This window comes from Morus notabilis, unplaced genomic scaffold (genome assembly GCF_000414095.1).
Source record: "Morus notabilis unplaced genomic scaffold, ASM41409v2 Scaffold175, whole genome shotgun sequence".
NCBI classification, from domain to species: domain Eukaryota; kingdom Viridiplantae; phylum Streptophyta; class Magnoliopsida; order Rosales; family Moraceae; genus Morus; species Morus notabilis.
The window spans coordinates 272,654-294,264 of record NW_010365332.1 but is presented as its reverse complement, the minus strand read 5'-3'; the positions used below and the strand labels follow the sequence as shown (position 1 = coordinate 294,264).

The 21,611-nt window shown below is 31.9% G+C and overlaps 1 protein-coding gene and 1 pseudogene across 1 annotated transcript; both read left to right on the top strand.

The window, feature by feature from the left end:
- Nucleotides 1-1,523: 1,523 nt before the first annotated feature.
- On the top strand, nucleotides 1,524-2,915 carry LOC21392944 (annotated as a pseudogene).
- A 13,505-nt stretch (nucleotides 2,916-16,420) lies between these two features.
- On the top strand, nucleotides 16,421-21,494 carry LOC21392943 (probable E3 ubiquitin-protein ligase ZFP1). Its single transcript, XM_024172083.1, has 7 exons — nucleotides 16,421-16,632; nucleotides 16,820-16,907; nucleotides 19,002-19,878; nucleotides 20,167-20,537; nucleotides 20,654-20,749; nucleotides 20,842-21,009; nucleotides 21,155-21,494. The coding sequence occupies exons 3-7, from the start codon at nucleotides 19,035-19,037 to the stop codon at nucleotides 21,296-21,298; spliced, it is 1,623 nt and encodes a 540-aa protein (XP_024027851.1). The 5' UTR covers nucleotides 16,421-16,632; nucleotides 16,820-16,907; nucleotides 19,002-19,034; the 3' UTR covers nucleotides 21,299-21,494.
- Nucleotides 21,495-21,611: the final 117 nt, after the last annotated feature.

Genomic DNA, 21,611 nt, shown 5'->3' with positions numbered 1-21,611 from the left:
GATTTTAAACATAAAATACCTAAAGAACTCTTAAATAAAAATAGAAAAAGAAAAAACTAAACAAAAACTTTAAAAGATCTAAAATACCATTGAAATAAGGTTTTTTTTTGTGTTTTTAATTTTTATTTTTTATAATGTTGAAAAGTTTTAGTTTTATTTTTTCTCTTTTTTAAAGGATAATTTGATCATCTAAAAGTCAAAATTAATTATTATTCTAGATAAGGGATAAATTTATATATTAAATTTAATTTAAAATTATATATTTAATAAGATTAAAAATGGAAAGTATAGATTAAAAATTAAAACTTATAACATGACCTCATTTATTTCACCGATTCGAGTTTTTAGTTTTAAGTTTTTACAGTAAAAAGTTTTTAAAAAATGTCACATTTAATTTTTTCTATTACAGTAAAAAACTCTAAGAAAATGTTACATTTCAACTTAAATTGAAAACTCGAATCCGGGAAGTAAACAATCCGTTCATTTCATTGATTCGAGTTTTGCTACAGTAAAAAGCTCTAAAAAATAGTCACATTTAATTTTTTTACTATAGTAAAAAACTCTTACACAACGTCACATCTTAATTTAAATTAAAAATTCGAATCAGCGAACCGAACGGTTCCTTCCGGTCTTCCCTTTCCCTTCGCTCGGTCACCCACGAGTCAGCACAATCCCACTCACTCAAAACTCTCTCTCCGTCTCCGCCCCTCACTCATTTCTCCCATCGGTGCCGCCGCCTATGCGAACTCCGACTGTCGCTTCCAGAAGAAAAAAGTTGTCCGGTTCTGGTTTGTACTGATTGTTCTTGCATTGATGGATCAGTTGTTTCATTCTTCTTCGTTTTGAATTCTTCTCTTCTTTCTTTCAATACAAAGTACAAACCATAAAAAGACCATTGTTCCTCTCATTCTAAACTAAATAGAATTCCAAGAAAAAGCTCCTTAATTTCTCTCCACAGAAACCCAAAACCCTTCTTAAACCCAAATGCAATGCGTTTCCCAAAAGTCTTCTTCACCCTTATTTCCCGTCACTTTTCCACCACCACCATTACTACCAAAACCATAGCCAAATTCCCAATTCTCCCTAATTTCCGTGCCAAATACAGACCCCGAGTTATTAAAGAAGCCCAGAAGGTTTTAACCGAGTATCTCCAAACCACCAGCTCCTTGCCCTTCACTTTCGCCGACCACATTGCCAGAAACTTCCTCTTCTCTCTCCCCGCTCTCATCCGCCGCGTCCCTTTCTCCGGCCCCGCCTTCTCCGCAGCCTTCCAGAATCTTCCCAGGTACGAACCCATCAACGAATTCGAGTTTTCTTCGAAAGCATAGGCATAGATTACCAGGATGTTTCCAAATTTTCGCCTCCGGACAAGCTCTTCTTCTCCGAAGATTTCTGGAGGTGGCTCGGGAGCTTTCGGGATTTGGGTTTCCCTGGAACAAGCTGGGGTTGTTGTATAAGGAGGAGATTTCGATTTTTAGCAAGTCTTCGCGTGAGTTGAATGCTAGGCTTAATGGGTTTAGAGAATGCTATGGTTTGGGAATACCCCGTCGGTGGTTGTGTGTTTGGCTTTCCCTTACTTGCTGAGCAAGGAAGGCGAATTTTGCGGTGATTTCGATGCGCTGTTTGATGATTTGAAAAGGGTTCTTGTCGAGTTTGATATGGACAATTGTGTTGAGGGCAATGTGGATGCTTGGTATGAGGTTTGTTGTAAAGTTCGGGTATTTTACGAATTAGATTGCGAGAAGGGGAAGGTGGGGGAAGTAATGTGTTGGAAGAAGGAGCTTTTTCCTGAATGCCCAAAAGAGGTTTTAGTCCAAAAAGTAGAATACTTTAGCAAACTCAGTGTTAGAAAGGAGGATGTGGGCCTGTTGCTTCTTGAGAATCCAGAAATTCTGAGTCTTGACTTAGAAACTCCGATGGTTTCGGTGTTTAGATTGTTGAAACATTTTGGAATGCTCAAAAAAGATTTGCCGGATGTTGGTGAAAGGTATCCTCATGTGTTGGGAAGAAATAGGCTGGCAAATGTACCTTATGTGATGAGGGCTTTGGATCTAAATGAATGTGTCTTCAATAAGATTAAGAGTTCAAATAATTTGTTGGCTACTTGCGCCGTCAGTTGCCTCGAAGAAGAGATGGATAAAGAGTTTGTGGACGCTTTGAAGAGGATGGAATCTGGAGGGTATGCCAGTTGTAGGATGAGTAAACTGGATTTCTTGAAAGGAATTGGCTTCGGAGAGAATGCTTTGACTATAAAGGCCTTGAATAAATTGCATGGCACCAGTCACGATTTACAAACCAGGTTTGATTGCCTTCTTCGTTTAGGTATGAGGTACTCAAAGATCTGTTCCCTTATAAGAATTGAGCCCAATGCCTTTAGTCAAAGAACAGAAGTGTTAGAACAGAAGGTGAACCTTTTTGTGCCAGGAAGTGGGATCATCTTTAGACCACCTGGAAACTTTCCCGCAATTCTTGTGTTTTGACGTGGAGAACTGGATTGAATGCAGATACAGAGTTTGTGCTTGGCTTAGAGAGAGGGGTCTTCGCGGACGCACCAAAAACTACTCCATTGCAAGCATGATGGCCACCAGTGAGAAAAGGTTTATGGAGCGGCTTTCTAGCATTCACCAAGATGCTCCTAAACCGTATTTAGAGTGTAAAAGAACAAAAAAAGAATAATAATAAAAATAAAAATAAACCATCAATGATTGCCAGGACTAGGAGTCATCTCTGATATAATTCTTTTACCAATGTGCTCCGGATGCGATGAAGAAATTTGTTTGAGAAGCCATTTTATGAGAGATTTTGTGGGCTTCTACTTAATACCGTAGTGGGGAATTATTTTCTTCCCCAGAATTCTGGTTCTCAACCACTGAGCTCGCAGTGGTTCTAACACTTGTTTTGGTGTGTTGTACGTGTGTGAACTCTGTTATTATGCTGTGTTATTTCCTGACATTTTGCATTTTGCCTCAGAGAAAAACTTTGAAATTTCTTTTGATAATTGATTAAAAGATAAGGGTGGACTCAAGTATCTTTAGGAATCAGGCATAGAAGCATTGCCCTGTTGGATTATAATGCTTGTTTGCAAATTCTAGTAGAGCATCAAGAAGGATGTGGATTCTAAGTTTGTGCCTTCGTGAATGACCAATCACCATGATTTCACTCGAATAATTACAGTGATACAAGTATTTTCCTTTTTTAATTTATCACTTTTACATATAAAATTATTCGATTGTCGAACAGCTCTGAATTTTTTTGTAGGCAATGCGTGACTCTTATATTTCATGGACCTCACTAGTTTTTTTTTTTTTTTTTTTTTTTTTTTTTTTTTTTTTTTTTTTCCTCCCCCTTTTTTTTTTTTTTTTTTTTTTTTTTTTTTTTTTTTTTTTCCTTCTTCCATTCCACTCTGCTATTTCTTGTTCATTGCCACAATTGTTTTGTTTAGTTTACTACTGTGGATTTTCCATATTCTTCTTCTCCAGTGTTACAGAGAGGATTTCACACTTACTTGTGATACAAAAGAGGAACTCCTCCATTGCAGATTTTCACACGGTTCAACCATGATCAGCAGTATAGAAGGTGTGCTTTGTTGCAAATTGCAATAGCTATATTTGTTGACTTTATTTTTTTAAGCACTTTGAAATAAAATTGTTAGTAATTGTGCCTGAGATTAGTGAAGGAACAAGGATTTCAGTTGCATTCTTTTACCGTGAAAATTTAAAATTGCTGCTGCATTTGGAGTTAGATTTTTTTTGTATTTACAAACCAGAAGTGTTCTAGTGGTACGGGTTGGTTCAACTTAGTTGAATGATAAAACATTGTAGAAGAAAGAAATTAAACGAATGATGAGTAGAAACAAACGAGACAATAAAAAAAAAGAGAAAATAACATAATATGCCACTAAAATACAACAACTTTACATTTATTCTCTTGTTGTTAATTTAAAAAATATATATTATGGTATAATATGAAAAATATTATGTGAATATCAATATGCTCTTGAAACTTGAAAGGAAAAGAATTTATATGTGCGGCTATTCCATTTTAAGCATCTACAAGTGTTTAGAAAAGAGGAAATAATTAGAGGAGAGTAATTGCTAACTAAACAAGTTTTGAGAATACTATTAGGGCTAGTTTGGCATTGCTATGATGTTGAAAATTTTTGTTGTAGCTGTGATGTTAGCTAGAAGTTGTTGTGACTAGAAATATGTGGCTGTTTTGGTTAATTTTTTTGTCAAAACTGTTGTGAATACCAGAAACTCTTTAGTCGACTATGTATAAAGTTGTTGTGCATATGTATGATGACTAAAATAGACATATTTCAGCACATATCTATAGTCAGTTTTATTTCTATTTTTAAAGTTAACATTTTTACTAAAATACTAGAAGATATAATTTTAGTTTTACTATATGAAATATTTCTAAAAAATACAACACTTTTATTCTCGAGAAAAAAATATTCATATACTAAATTTCTTACTTATTGTTGTTATTTTCAAACATTTTGATAACTATTAAAAATATATAAGTAAAATTTAGTATAATATACTTATTAAAGATTTTCAATTGTTAAAATACTATTTTAAAAATATTTTTTTTAATTAGGTATGATAAAAAAAAATAAAGTGGGCGAATTGAGAATTAAGTTTTATTATCAAAGTTATCTTAGTAAATTTAAACAATGGCAATGGCAACAGAAGTTGTGCAAAAACAACTCTTGACATTCTTCTCAAATTCTACTGTTTAATAGTAGTTTTTAGGATTTAGCAAACACTCTAACCTGTTGTCGCTTCTCTATGAAAAGCTAAAAACAACCTCTAAAAGCAATGCCAAACATGCTCTTAATCATAAACGTTTATTCTACTCTAATTTATTGGACCGACATGTAGATTTAATTATTAAATGACGCGTGACTGTTTATATAAGTGATTAGTTAATTTTAATAATGTATTTCTTTCAATTTGGTTGGCAGCCAATTGTTTCTTGAGAGTTGTGGTGTCGTTAACGCTATTGTATAATTCTTTGAATAAATATTGGGTGGTTAACTAATGTTTTTGAAGTTTTAATGCTATAAATCCGACCTATTGATGTACCTTGCGAATGGGCAAGGTGATGAAATTATTTGGTATGAGTTCTAGAATGATTTATTTCATTACTTTCTTGTTGATATTTTTTATGTTCTTCGAATATTCAGGTTATTATTTTTAATCTTTTAAATCACAACCTGTTTAGGCATTATTTACATGAATTCTCACCATCATGCTATGTTTCGTTGTTGTTATTATTCTTGTTCTTATTATTACTATTATTCCTTTTAAGGCAATATGTCTCTCAAATATGTACGTTTCTATATATGAACAATAAGTAAATATGCAATATGCATAGCTCATTTGGATTTGAAGAGAAATTTAAATACTCCATTAACAAAAAAAAAAAAAAAAAGAGTTATGTGCCGTGCGTTAATGAGAAAGCAATATTTTATACTATTGCTTTTTTTTTTTTTTGATGAATTTAAATATTTTTAAGTGTGTTTTGTTCTTGCTTCAGGATTGCATATTGCTATATAGCAGTGAAATAGTTGTAAAGCTAATTAATGATTTATCTGTTGTTGAGATTTCATGGAAACTAAAGATGTGGAACCACATGAGTCCTGTTTTTCGCATTATAAGCTTTTAACTTCAAGCACCTCAATCAACATTTCCAATTACAATTGTACTTTGAAGATTTATTTGCTTCAGAAAAATTATTATTTGGGCATCTTTAATTCACTGATTTGAGTTTTTAATTTAATTGAGATATAACTTTATGTGACAATTTTTAACTGTAGTAGAAAAAAATTAGATGTGATTTTTTTTTTTTTTATGAGAGTTTTTAACTGTAGTAAAATTAAGATTAAAAACTCAAATCGATGAAATAAATGAGACCTTAGTTAATCACAAAAGATAAATCCTATTATCTTTTCCTTCTCTATTAAAAGATACCTTTGAGTGTACCACTTTTTAAAGTTCATGTCAAATCTAAAAAAAGAAATGAAAGACTACTTGAAGATCACGAGCATTTACTTGCACATTATAATTTTAGCCAGTATATCTTTTACAGATATCTCAGTCAATTTCTTTTAATTATTTTTTTTCCTCAAATAATTTGAATCCAGAGTAAAAATACGCCTGGATTTGTCACCATGTCGATCAGATACTACTTGTGAAGAGAGATGTCTGAAGAGGTTTTTTTTTTTTTTTTTTTTTTTATCAGCATTTAAGGGACTCTGAAAAATTTCCAAGGTCATATGGTTTGTGCTATTGTTGGGTAGACTTTGGAGGAAGGTTTCGTGTCATAGTTCAGATCATAGTTCATGGCTTGTTATAGTATTTTTTCTCACAAAAAATACACGTAAACTGATAATAATTCTGAATCTATGAACTAACACTATGTTTGGTATGAATGAAAAGTGGAAGGAAAGAAAATATTGGAGGGATTTTAAGATGAAAATTGGTAAATTAACTTGTTTAGTAGAAAGGAAATTGAGAAGGAAAAGAAAATTAAAAGGAAAATGTAATGGGTGGGTCCCACCATATTTAATCTCTCCAAAAATGGGAGGATTTTAGGAAGGAAAATGAATCTCTCACTGTCTTGCTTCTTCTTGTTTCGTTCTCTCTCTCTCTCTCTCTCTCTCTTTTTTTTTTTTTTTTTTTTTTTTTTTTGTCTAATATCAACGTTGTATGTTAATAAATCTCTCACTACCTTACTTCTTCTTGTTTCATTCTCTCTCTTTTTTTTTTTTTTTTTACAATTTGCTCGTCCATTTTTTATTTTATTTTATTTTTATTTTTGCTTTTGCTTGTCTAATATCAACGTTGTATGTTAATGACTTGCTCTTGAAGATGATGTACAACAATGAAGACTTGAAATCATATGGTTAAATTATGTTTTTTGTACCTTTATATATGTATGTATGTGTGTGTATAATATAGATGGAATATATGTTCAAGTTACATGAATTTTTTGAGTTAATTTGATGTTGAATACTGTATTATTTATACTTTTATTAGAAAAGAATATTAATAAAAAATATTTAGGCAAAAAAGTAATTACACCAATAATAATTTTTCCATCCCTTTAGTTTCACTTCCAATACCAAACAAGGAAAAGTAGATTAATTTTCTTTCTTCCCTATCATACCAAACAAGTCAAGGAAAAATCAAAATCTTTTCTATCCTTCTAATTTTCTATGCATTATAGTTTTCATTTCCTTCCTATTTTCTTTCCTTCTTACCAAACAGAGCATAAATGTCCATTAAATATTAATAGCATGTATAATTTCTTCAGTAGAATGTGGATGGCAGTTTTGTGGTTCCTCATTTGTGATGAAATAAAGTTTTAGTTCAAAATAAACAAATTCTTTAAGGCAATTATTTGTTCTCTTAGTGAAAGATCTGTATAGTTTTAAAGGTTGTGACGAATGAGTTCCGGTAACGATATATCCCTCTACTTAGTATGATATTGTTTGTTTCGAGTTTAATGGTGCACATCTCATACCAATGATAGAACATCCGATAATAGAATGCAGTTGTCAAATATGAATTATACTCTAAATGGCCTCATGGTGTTCAACTTGTAAATGATCACTGCACAACTTACTTTTTTTTTTGCCATATTCCACTTGCCACAATATTAGCTCATGTGAATTCGGCTCAAGTGATAATTGTCTCGCCGCCACCGAGCTTAACGACTTTGTTGACCATAATTCTGACTGGGTTATCATCTCTTTCTTAGCAACACGCATCCCCTCCTCCACTTGGTTTGAATTTAGGGTTATTTACGTATATATGCCTATTATGAGCACATTGAATCTAAAAATACCTATTTTTTTTTATTTATTTACAAAACTTCTATTATCATATATGCATAACGACAATTATATTCCTCATGTAATGAAAAGAGAGTTTCTCTGATAGAATCAGAAAAAAAATAAATTATCGGTAGTTCTTTATTTTTTAATCGTCAAATTTATATCAAAAACTATGGCCCGGCAATATGGGTCATGACACGACTCGAAAACGACACCTGAAATTGACACAAAAAATACGCGTCAATTTCGGGTTAGACCCGCCTAACCCGAACATGACACGAAACTCGTAAAAAACTAAAAAATACATATATTTTTCGTTTCATATTTTAAATTTTATTTTGAACTTGTGATATCATGATAGTTATACTCAAAATCTTATACTATTATTTGCTTAATTTCAATGGATGTTATTGTAATTTAGTGTGTTATGAATTTTAAGTTATTTTTAATATGTAAAAAACTAAATAAAAGTATACAATTTTTGTATCAATTTTGGGTTTACGGGTCAATTTCGTGTCACGGGTCATTTTCGGGTCGTGTCGTGTTCGTGTTGCGGGTTTTAAAAAATTTCGTGTTACGGGTTGACTGTAAATTTAGAAAGAAACAATCAAAATACGACATGAATACGACACGTGACACGAATTGTCACTTCTATTAGAAACTATCTATTTTACATATTTTTTAATTTAATATAATTTTAATAAGATCTAACTGTCAAAAAATTAATCTTACCGAAAGAACGAACTGTATATCAGAGGAACTCCTTAATAAAAATAGGAAAAAAGATAAATCAACAACAAAAAAAAGTAAAAAAGTGAGACAAAATCTGAATATTGAACATTAAAATGGAAAAGTCAACTACAACACAATATTAGAATTTAATGAAATGAAATTGTTTTAAAAAAGGGAATGTTTCTTTATCTAACAATACATAAAAGTGTTTTGTCTCTTTTCTGTGGGGCTGCCACCACACTTAAAAATCACTTTCTTCTCTCTCTCCGTCTCTCTCTCTCTTCACGCATGATACTCGGACGCCGGCACCAAGGTTGCTCGCCAGGGATAGGAGTCATCTGATATGATCTAATTCTTTTACTAAGGCGTTCTGGGTGACATGAAGAGCTTTTTTCGAGTCTTGAGAAGCCATTTTATGAAAGAATTTGTGGGCGTCTGTTTAATACCGTAGTGGGAAATCATTTTCTTCCACTGAATTCCGGTTTTGAACCACTGAGCTTGTGGCGGTAACAATTCTTTTTTTTTCTGTGAGTGTACATAATGTGAACTCTGTTGCTATGTTGTATTATTTACTGATGTTGAGCATTTTGCATCAGAGATCAGCTTTGATATTTCTTTTTATATTTGATTGAAAGAAAAAAATTCGATTCAAGTATCTTTAGGGATGAGGCATAGAAGCAATGTCCTGTTGAATTATAATCCTGTTTTGCAAATTCTAGTGCGGCAGAAGAGGACAAGATTTTACCGGCCTAACATGGACGAAAAGGATATAATTGTAAAATAAGAATTTTAGCGGTCTAACTCAGACAGAAAACGGGACATGCAATCTCAAAGAATTATGTTTAAGAATTCTTATGCTACTTGTTTATGACGTGTGATTAAAACAATGATATAAAAACATGGTACAGAGAACGATTCTCATTTAATTCACCGATTGTCCAAAAAATTAAATAAATAATAACTTAGATGAATTTAGATCAATCAAATACTGATATTTGGATTTCTACGCAAGCATTCGGCCTAACGAATTTGGCATTCAGATTGATTGTACCTATGTGGGACAATAACAAGGAACGATTAAGGGTTTACAAAAAAAGGAGATTTATAAAAATATGAAGGGATAGTTAGGGAAGGGGAGATCCAACTAGATATATGTTATCTAATCGGAATAAGACAATCTTTGTGGGAAAATCCTCAAATTGAAGAGAAAACTCAACTTTAAAATTTAATTTTCAATTATCCAAGTACAATAGTTAAGTGGTTTATAGTCCACTCATCAAATGATAACAATATACCACTAAAATAAACGACATAATAATAATAAAACTAAACTAGATTAAAAAGTTAGACAATAAAATATTAAAAAAAATACTATTTATATCTAGAACTCCCAACATCAATCAGGAAGGATGTGGATCTGTACAATGAAGTTCTAGGTTTGCGGCTTCTTAAATGACCAATCATCACCATGACTTCGCTCAAATAATAACAATGATACAAGTATTTTTTTTTTCCTTTTTTAATTTGTCACGTTTGGTTCTCCCGGGATAAGTTCAGGGAGCAACAAACTTCACAATAATAATAACGTAACAAAAAGTGCTTGATACTTAGGAAGATACCTTGATGATTGGTTTTGTTGATAATGTTCAACATGTGACACATCATCTAGCTTTTTGATTGAGTTGTGCTTTTATATTCTTTAGCCTCATCATTAGTGGCACTAATCTTATGTCACGTTTATCTTCAGTGGATAGCTACTAGCAAGCAAAAGTTAGTTATATGTAACAATACCTTACAAAAAGAAAAGTGTGGATATATTAGATATATATTATGGGTTTAATTTTCTTGATCTTGAAATTTATGTTGACAACTTTTTCTGCTAGCTTAAATTTGATCAAATCATGGAAAGGACAACGTTAAGGATCATCTCCTTCTATAAATAATTTTTGTTGAGAAATATACATGTGTATAGTATCCCACATGAAAAGTGAATTAGAATGTGAAGTGGTTTGTATACATAGAAGGACTCAAGACCTAATAGGTTAACTTTTTGAGTCAAGTTGGGCTCCTGAAGTGTGTTGGACCAGTTTCGTATGTGGTGTCTCCCCAATAAGTTGTATCAGAGCCGATAGTTCGTATGGGTCAAGCGATCACACTCGGTTGCAGTTCCCATGTTGCCTCCTGTGGAGAGTTGGTGTTCCCACAGGTGCGCAGATGGTGGAACATTTGGTGGACTCGCATGGTTTCGGCTCTCTTTTCCATGCTTGAGTTGGCTCCTGTTTGGATGTGCTTGTTACTTGAAATTTTAATTCGAGGGGAAGCTCAGTGAACACACATATGAGGGGGAGATTATTGAAAAAAATGCATGTATATGTTGTCCCACATGGAAAGTGGATTAGAATGTGAAGTAGTTTGTATACATAGAATGACATAAGACCTAATAGATTAACTTTTTGGGTCAAGTTGGGCTCCTGAAGTGTATTAGACCAGTTTTGCATGTGCCGTTTTTTTAATAATTGCACAACTTAGAAAAGAATAGTTAGTTTTAGGGTTAATCTAGCAATAATTTCGTACTTATTTCTATGTTCTAATGTTGAGGTCATAAATTTGAATATCGCAACTTTAAGGGAAAAAGAAAAAGAAAAAGATCGTCCATTTATTATTTTACTTGATTAAAAAAAAAAGAAATAATAATTACTAAAAAAAAAAAAAGAAACACTCCCAATTTATAATTTATTTGGTTGATGCTTGTGTTAGGACCGTACTTCATTAATTAAGCTAGTTATACATGCATAGAGAATCTTAAAATTAAAGGTGTTTTAGGTCACTATAAAGTTGTTGGTATATTTATATAGAAAGAGAAAGTGAGGGAGTGAGAGAAAGATAATGGAGAGAGGAGAGAGGAGAGAGAAGGACGGTGGAGAGGCGAAGAGGTGGTGGCAACATATGTATATTAAGCACTTCTATTTATCCACGCGAGGTTAAAATCTTACAATTCACATAAAAGATAGTGAAATTAAAACTTAGTGGGACCCATCTTTTTATAAATGATAGGAAGTATCTTAAAGGAAATAATATGTTATTGCTACAAGTTAATTCAAATTTCAAACTAAGAAAGTGGATAAACAAGCCGGAAATGAAAATTTTCAACTTAAAACATTTTTTGGGACAACATATTTTAGAAATTTAAAATTAATAAAGCATGTAAAAAGGCCACAAAACGAAATTTTAAGAACCTTTTTATTTGCTTTTTTTTTTTTTTTGTTTCACGAGACATTTAGTGACACCTAAAAATATTTTTGTAAAAATTATCTTTGTTTTTTCCTTTAACGATAAATATCATCGCTATTGAATGATTTTAAACAATGACATTTATCCTCGCTAAAGATTCTTCATGTGTTAATGTTAGATAAAAACAACTAAAGCATGACCTTCTTATATCATAGCCAAATTTTCTTTTTATTAGGGTGCTTGCTCATAATAATTATTTTTTTTTAATATATAACCTAGTTGCCCCATTATGTTCTTATTATATCCACGTTTTGGGAAACAGAGCAAATAAGCAATTAGATATAATTAAGATCCCACTTAAAGTAAACAAATAAATCAGTTGTTTGATCGACAAAATACCATTATCTTAAGAATATTGTATTCATTTATTTCTCTCTTTATATATATATATATATATTGAAAATGGGATTAGGTGTTTGAAGCTTAGAGGTAGAGCGTCCTTGTCGTTTGGTTCACTATCAAGTTGGGTTAAATTAAATTAAAAAGAAACGGATAGCAAAAAAAAAAGGGGAAAATAATACAGCACTTGTCACTTGTGTGGTGAGAAATTTGTGTTGCTGTTGTATGTTTTTTCTTGTTCGATTAAATAAGAATTACATTAAATGTACAATTGTATCGTCAAGTTTTGTTAAACTATAATTAACTTTTTTTTATTCTTAATAATATATGATTTTGATATGAGATGATAGTTTACTATTATACTCTGTTTGAAAGAATTAGAGGAACAAGTTCGGACAATCCAGTTCAACACGATGGCTTAAAGATGGATTTTTAGTCCATCTTTAAGCTAATTTTTTCTAAGAAAAACATAATAATAAAAACAAGGGAGAAAGAGGAAAATATGCTAAAACTTGAGATGAATTAAAATTAATAGGCCAATAGTTTACATAAGTTAATAAATAGGTCAAATTACTGTTTTCGTCCATAACTTGAGAAGTTATTGTCCATAACTTATCTGATTATAAACCATAACTTGACAAGTTTGTCCATAACTAATCTGATTATTAACCATAACTTGATAAGTTATGGTCTATTAATTTTTATAGTTAATAATTGACCTATATACTTTCTTAAATTTTTTATATTGACTTATTTCCTACTATTTTCGTAAAAATAAATTGTCCGGTCCCAAAGTACTTTTGGGCTCGGAACCTTAGTCCCAAGTAGGGACTAGTCTTTAAGTGGGTCGGGACTGATTCAAAATGTTTGGGTTTTGGATTTACCTATCCAAACTAGTAGCTCTAAAGATATATTTCTTTATGAAAAAATACATGGTTTGTCATGTTTTTTACGAGGCTATTATTTATATTATTTTAAATAATTAGGCACTATAGTTTCTCTTTATTAATTGAATGACAATTATTTATTTTTTAGTGAAGTGACACAAATATTTTTTTTACCACATTGAGTGGTACTTCTGGTTTTTTTTCCTTTATACATATATCTATATATACAAATATATATTTTCTTATATTCTAATACATAATTTCATTATGCTTTTTCGTATATTGAGGGGAAAAAAGGGAGGGAAGGGAATGAAACTCAGGAGCCACATTCATTTCCGCCTTTTAAGTGTACTACATTTGCATAAAAAGAATATTCCTTTGGCATTTGTGAACCTTTTGCTTCTCCCCATTTATTTGTTTTTGATTGATTGATTTATTTATTTTTTTTTTTTTGTGTGGAAAATTCAATTTGTTTTAAGACTTTTTTTTTTTGGGGTGGAAAATTCAGTTTTTTTTATATATTTTATTTTTAAGACCGTTTTGTTTGCTTCCTCGACAATTGGGTGATGTATACGTTGCTCTCTTTGTGGCCATCTTATTATCTATTGCTTTAAACAAAATGACAATCAAATACGTTTTCCACATCAATAAGACCCAAAAACACGGAACTCTTATCATTTCCAGTCCAAAACAAAACAAAAAAAAAACAATAAAACAACCTTACTTAGCCAACTCTGACCAGACAAGGTAAAACATGAGACGTTTAATTCATGAATTATAATCATGAGATTAGAACTATTTTCGATTTACGTGTATTTTTTGTGAAAAAAACACTGTAATGAACTATGAACCATAATTCAAATCAGGGTACGAATCTCCTTATTAAACACAAAAGTAAAACGACGACTTCGTGAAATGTCCAAGTACAAATACCACTCACAAAAAACGTTTCTTATTTGGTCATTGTTTATTATCTCTTTTTGGTCAACAAAACTTATTTGACCTTTTTGCAAATTGATACGAAAAGCCTTAATTTACAAACGGTCCCTAAATTTTACTTGCAACCTATTTTAGTTTGACTCGTTCTAAGCTTAATCTTTAATCTATTAATTTATTTTTAGTCATTTTCATCACTTGATATAAAAAAGGATAGAATCTGTTTATAATGTTGGAAGAAAATAGTATTTCATTAATAGAACATGAAATATACACGTAATTTTGATGCAAAAATATAAAATAACATTTTTATTAATTGAATATTATCTATATTCTTATTAATTAAATATTATTTATATTTTGTTATGTTTTTAACACATAATTAATGAAAAGAACTAAAATTAAAACCGCATGATAACTCCGTCATTAAGTTTGGGATATTATTATATTTTCAGGAGTAAAGCGTTGACATCAACTATGACATTAAAAAAAAAAAAAAAGAGATCGTGTGTAATTGAAATTTTTTGTCTTATTGGGGAGGTATACACAACCTTATTGGGAATTTTATGCTAATTCCTCTTCAAATAAATTTATGGTCTTGAAAGAGGGTAGGTTATATCTCGGTTCACAAGACTTTATGTATATTTAAAAGGATTTATAAACAGATATTTAGTAGGTTAAAATTAGGGAAGTTTTTTATTTTTTATTTTTTATATTTTGCCTTCTGAATTAATAGGTCAACATTTTAGCTTTTTGCTAATGGTCGACATTTTAGTTGGGAAAGAAAGAGTCATGCTTTCCAATAAACAAAGGACAAAATCAAGTTATTATTATTATTATTATTATTATTATTATTATTATTATTATTATTATTATTATCATCATCATGTGAAAACTGATCCAGATTGGTCTATGAGTAGAATAGTTTGGGTACAATCCAAAAAAAAAAAAAAAGCAAAACAATAATTTTTTTTCTTTTTGAGCCAAAAAAAATTAAAAAAAAAAATTGTTTTGATATCTTATATTATATTGAAACATCTTAAAAGTACTCTATCGTTTCTGATAATATTAATAGTATCTTCACATTTAATTTTTTTGGTACTCTTGATTATTTTCGAGACAAAATGTCTTTAATATCCTTTTAATTAATTTACTCTATAATTAAGTTTAAATATGAATTATTTTTTGAATATATCAAATTTTTTTATTGTTTAGATTTATGATTTTTTAATAATTATTAAATATTTTCAACATATTTAAGAAAATAATTTATATTCAAACTTAATTCTGGATCAAATTAATTAAAGGGTATATATGTTCTAAAAACAACCTCATATCGAAAAGATATTTATTTTAAATATAAATTTACCATTCTAATATTATAAAAAAGATAGTGTTAGTTGCGTTCATTTCACCGATTTGAGTTTTGTTACAGTAAAAAGCTCTCAGAAACCGTCACATTTAACTTTTTTATTACAGTAAAAAATTTTCACATAAAATCACATCTCAACTCAAATTAAAAATTTAAATCAGTGAACTAAACGGATCATTTGATATAAAGAACAATAGCAAAATTATTTTATCAAAAAAAAGCATCCACCCAAAAATGTGCATGAATAATAAGTTTCCGTTTTTGTTTTTCTTTGGTTATAAAAACAAATTCCCTTCTCTTTTTTACAAAAAAGCAAAAGTGCAAAAAAAAAAAAAAATTATGACAAGCGGTTAAGGAAAGAATGCGCTATTCTTTTGTCGTTTTTGAATTAAGTGATTTGAGTGTAGATTTTGAGTTGAGTTTGAGTTATAACTTAAGTTGAAGTTGTAACTTGAGTTTGTGTTTGATTGTGTACATTTGAGTTATGATTTGAGATAAGAATCTTTTTGAGTTTGTGTTGAATGAGTAAAAACTTGAATTTGTATTTAGATAGTATTTTAATAAAAACTCAATGCTGATGACAAATTTTGATAGGGTATATGGGTGGAGTTTTATTCGTCTTTTTATTGTCAACGCATAGAAAAAAAAATCATCTCAATAAGAAATAAAACGAAAAAGTTATAGCATTTTTAATAATAGAAAAAATATTGTTCATTAATTTGAATTCGAGTTTCAGAACTCAAGTTTTAGTCCCAAACTCAAGTTTAAACTCGAATTCAAACTTAAAAGAACATAAATTTAAATAAAGTTGTAACTCGAATTATTTTTTAAAATTTTTGACTCAAAAAATGGGGCTACCGAACAGCCCCGAAGTGTCCCAAATCGTTTCTCAAAGAAAGTGCCAGGTGGCAATTTTGGAGGGTATTTTCGTAACTCTGGAAAAACTGTAACGGGCGTAATTAGGAAACTCTGCCATCAAAGAAAAAAAAAAATAGTGAGAGAGAGAAAGAGAGAAAGAGCGAAGAAGATTGTAATAATAAGAATTGAAAAAAAAAAGAAGCAAAATCCGTTTGCATATATAAAACGAAACAGAGGCAAAGCCAACTAGAATTTCCCCCATCTCTCTCTCTCTAAATTAGAAGCCCAAGTTTCCATCTTTCTCTCTCTAAAAGTTCCTTTCTTTCTCAGATCCCTAAATCCCTCTCTCTGTCCGAACAATTCTCGTTGCTGTGAGTTTCTTTCGCCTGTTTTTCTTTCTCTATCAATCCAATTTCTCAACTCTTTGTTTTCAGCCCTCAAAGATTTCTCCTTTTCTAGCCGTTGGCGTTTAAATTTTGGATTTTTTTTGTTAATTACTGTTATTGATGATTGTGATTTAGGGTTTTTTTTCTTCTGATTATTGTTTTTTTTCCGCAGAGACTGTCGGAATTGGTTTTGGGTTCGGTTCTTTAATCGCATATGCCGGTGAAATTTGGACGTTTCGGAGGTTGTTCATGATAATAAGGTACATAAACTTTTATTTGTTTTAGTTATATAATTGGGTTTTTTTTGTTTTTTGTTTTTTTATGGTTATAATTTTCCGGGAAAATTTGAGAGAGAGAGAAAGAGGGATTGGGAAGAATTATTAGGTTTTCGGATTTTGATTCTTGTGAGTTTCTTGAAAATACGAGGTAACAGTAATTCTATGGATAAGAAACGGGAAATCAAAGTACATGATGAAGCTGTATGCAACTTTTTTCTTGAATTTTGTGTATATTCTATTTCAAGTACGGAATTATTTTGGGGTTAGATTGAATTCAAGGTATATTGAACTTACTATCTGTTGGTGACTTTTGAAAATGCATGATGAAGCTGAACATGAATCAAATTTGGAAAGTGGCATATTCATCTTAACCACTAGTGTATTGAACTTACCATCTGTTGTTGACCTTTTGTTTTGTTTTCATTGGGGTTGTTCTTGTTTTTGTCCCTTTCTTTTTCCTCTTCTTCTTCCTCTTCCAGTGTTGTACATGTTATTGTTGGAGTGTCTGATCTAAACTCTATTTTTCCTTCTGAATATTGAGGTGTTCATAGCTTTTAATTTACCTTGTTATGATGTCCTTGAGTGGAAGTATTTTGGTTAGATATATATATATATATCTATATTATATGTATATGTTATTTTTTTCAGCTGCTTTCCTGTTCCATTTTTGCCCTTTGTTGATGTTGGTAGTGGAACATATTTCTTGCAACCATGACATTGTATTTTTTCTATGGTCCTATTGTGGACAGTGGATTAAATTCCTTATCTGATGGGTGGTAATGGAAAATTCCAACCAACTTCTGATCTGACATAAGACCGTAGATGTTTTCTTGGGTTGCTTTATACAGAATTGGAAGTTATGTACATTAGATGGTCAATAACATATGATGGAAAGTTGTGTTGTCAATTTGGGATACTGAATTAATGGATAGTTACGGACGGGGTTTTTGTTTCCAATCTCTATTGATGCTTGGAGTTTAAATCCTTGCAAGTGGCATTTAATGCTGTAACAGTTTTTTGCTTAACTGAGTATATGCGTTTTTCATTTTCAGGCATGTTTAGTGGTAATCTTCTATTGAATGACCTGTGTATGGTCTGCAAAGTGAGAAAGAAGGATTAGTGAGAAAGAAGTTGTTGTGACTTAGGAAATGATTGTTTTTTTGTTAACTTTAACCATCGCTGCAAGTTTGTTATATGCCTTTTATTTGGTATCTTTCTCTTTGTGTGTTCTTGTACTTCCATTTTTGTTTGAATTTCATTTTCTTTTACATATGCTAAACTTTCATTCAAATGGTTATTTATTTCTGCAAATCTGGGCAAGTAGTGGTGACTGGTGAAAACTATGCTGACTTTGCTTGCAGTTCATTCTGCCATGTTTTAGTTAAATAGATAGCTCGGGATCGTTTTGGCCCAGATTGTTGTTTTTGGATTAGAGATTTGTATACAAAGCCTTTTTCTTTTCTTTTCTTTTCTGAGAATGTGAACCAAACATATGTCCAATTTGTGTTACAAAGAGAACTGAATGTTTATTAACCTGCTCCAATAATTATGAACGTTAGAGTCTTATTTTGAATTCAATTTCAGTTTCTCGGGAAACTATTCTCTATTAACTTTATGGGATGGCCTCTTTTGTGCCTGCCGTGACTTATGCTCTTAAGAAAGCAAGTATTTTAATTGCTTTTAGAAGGAACTATGATGTGGGGAAAGCAAGCTTTGTGGAAGATTCCTGCTACAGGCACGAAAATTTTTTTTTTTTTGGTTGTGTTCTGTTTTGGTTTTTTGTTTTTTTTGGTTCTGTACATTTTTTTTTTCTTTTTTCTAATGAAGGTTTTGTCATGTATAGCTGTGATGCTTCTAAGCAGATGGTGCAAATTCTGATTTTTAATCTTTTGGAAGTTTATTCCGTCGATTGCATCTATTGCTGTAATCTTTTGTGGGAAGAATTGAATGAACATAACTTGCTATTCCTTCTATCAGGTTTTAGGCTTTTAGCTAGAACGTTTTCAATGGTTTTTTTTTTTTTTTCCCTTATGTTTTTATCTGACTTCTTTTATTCATGTTTTGGATTGAGAGCAGGTATAGTTTGCTTCATAAAAGTTCTCCATTGGTATGGGACACAGAAATATGTTATGTATTAATCAGATGATTGACTTGGAAATGGATCTACAAGGCCAAGGATATCTCTATCCGGGCCCCCCCATCCATTTGGGGCATACAACGAACTTCCAGCAACCCAACACGCGTACAATAATGACGGCTTCAGGGAGCAGTACTAATTTTGATACCCAATATCTACCTGAAAGATATGACAATACATTGTTTTATGGGACGGCTCAATATAATGGTCTGCATCATCAGCATAATCTTGATTTAGGTGTTGCTACACCCGGGAACTTCTATTATACATTCATGCCCCCTTCATCTAGTGTTGGGGTGTTACCTGTTCCTTTAAGTCATGGGACCCCTGATCAATTGTCATCTTCTGGCGGTTATGACATTGTTGGAATATCTGCAGATGAATTTGGAAGAAATAATCACTTTGTAGATGGTGCTAGAGGTCCATGCAAGAGAAAAGTTCCGGAAAGTCTCCCAGGACATTGCCAACACTTTAATGGCTCTGCAACCCCTAGTTCTTCAGGAGTTCCTTTGAATGCAAGACTTCCAGATGGAGTTGCTGCATCAGATCCTGCATCTTTTTCTCTGCCTCGGTATGTAGGAAATGGGAACCCACCAATTATGGAGGTAGGACCACACAGTGGTGCAAGGAGCAGATTTGTTGCAACTGCACTGGATTCTGCCGGGATGCATGACCATAACCATCTTGTTCAAGGAAACTATTTGGGTCAGCACTTTCAGCCATCTGGTATGTGGTTGGAACAAAACTTAAGCGGCACTTCTGGTGATGGAGGTGGTTCAGCCTGGAATCATGCCCCTAATATACCTTTTGTGCATGGTACATCTTTCTCGTTTTCTAATTGTATTCATCAAAGTTATTATGATGATTTCTTAAATCTTTTCGCAAACCAACTCAGTTTGACCTCTACCCTAAGTATGTAAAACACACACACACATATATGATTGTGTGTATGTATATACATTAACAGAAGTTCATCTCCATCTTTCTTTTAAGTTTTACAACTGTACTGTGCTGTTATTTTTTTTTTTTTTTTTTCATTTCCACCTTTATAGTAATTGCAGTTAATCTGTTGTAATGATGGACCTGTTTTTGTACAATGTACAGTGGCCAATCTCAGTGCAGGTTCAATAGAGAATGCAAATGTGGGTATGCTGAGATATCAAGAGACACCTAACAGGAGAACTTCACAAAGTCTACGACACTATCCTTCAGTGAACCATAGGCATCAGAATCACCATGCGTTACCACCTGTGCTGGGACCTAGAGGCCATAATAACTTGCCTGGAGCTTCACATAGGTCTTCCTCAAATTCCACACGCAGTAGTATGAATCCGTCTCAAAATGGTCTGGAACATAGGCATGCAGGAACGCTTCCACCAACTGGCATAAGGATAATCCGCCCTCACCGAGAAGGCATTCCCGATACAAATTCAAGACAGCAGCACCTTCCGCACTTGAGATATCTGCATGCTGATGTATTTCACTTGATCTCTGTCACCTATGTTCATAATAGAGAATGTATTGATTGTCACATTTTAATTCAATTAATTGTTGGCTGAACTATTTGCTTTTATTTATCTATTTTCCACAGGAGGTTGCCATACTGGAGCTTCCAGAGTCATATGAGGTAGGGGAGTTTGACCATCATAGCGACATGCGCTTGGATATCGAGGATATGTCTTATGAGGTAAGTTTTGAAATTTGATCTTGTCAGGACGAACCTCATTATGTAGATAAACTAGTAACCGATCATATCAATTACCTATTTATCATGCGCAGGAACTTCTTGCATTGGGGGAGAGGATTGGTAACGTGAACACTGGGTTGTCAGAGGAGATCATCGTGAGTCAACTAAAGACAACCACCTATTTATCACGTGGAACTAATATTAATCTGGAAGAAACAAAAGTCTCAGATAAGGAATCTAATTCTTGCATTATATGCCAGGTAAGGAAAAATTTTCCTTGATTTTGTCATTAATTTATTGTTATTAGAAGTTTCACTTGACAGGATATCCAAGTATAAAACACACTCGTGGAAATTCTCTCTGTGATTACTCTTAATTTCAAAGCTTTTGTTCACGAATTCGCAGGACAACTACAAAACTTTCGAGAAGATTGGAATTCTGAGTTGTGGACATGAGTACCATGCAGAATGTCTGAAGAAATGGTTGCTTATCAAGAATGTCTGCCCCATCTGCAAGTCCGAAGCATTGACCCACAAAAGAAGAGAATAATAATAATGTATAGAAATGGGGGAAGACTGTTGGATTACCAAGGGAAAACTCATCCTTTTGTTCTCTTATAAATGTTTTATTTGTCATAACAAAGAGTTTGATACTTTGCAATGGGGTGTTACTTTGCATATATGATCCGACAATCACATGTCCAGCTCATTTATCTGTTGGTATCCAAACATTGTTCTTGTATTTATCCAAGTTGTACAGACTTATTGTTATTAGTGTTATTGGCTGTGATGTAATTAAAATTAGCACCTTTTAAGTAGTTTTGAGACTTTTATTTATTTTTACTCATTGAAACACGCGCGTA

Coding starts and splice junctions, on each gene's coding strand:
- LOC21392943 (XM_024172083.1), top strand. CDS start 19,035: ATGGGACACAGAAATATGTTATGTATTAATCAGATGATTGACTTGGAA. Junction 20,750..20,841: donor TCGAGGATATGTCTTATGAG/GTAAGTTTTGAA, acceptor TATCATGCGCAG/GAACTTCTTGCATTGGGGGA. Junction 21,010..21,154: donor ATTCTTGCATTATATGCCAG/GTAAGGAAAAAT, acceptor ACGAATTCGCAG/GACAACTACAAAACTTTCGA.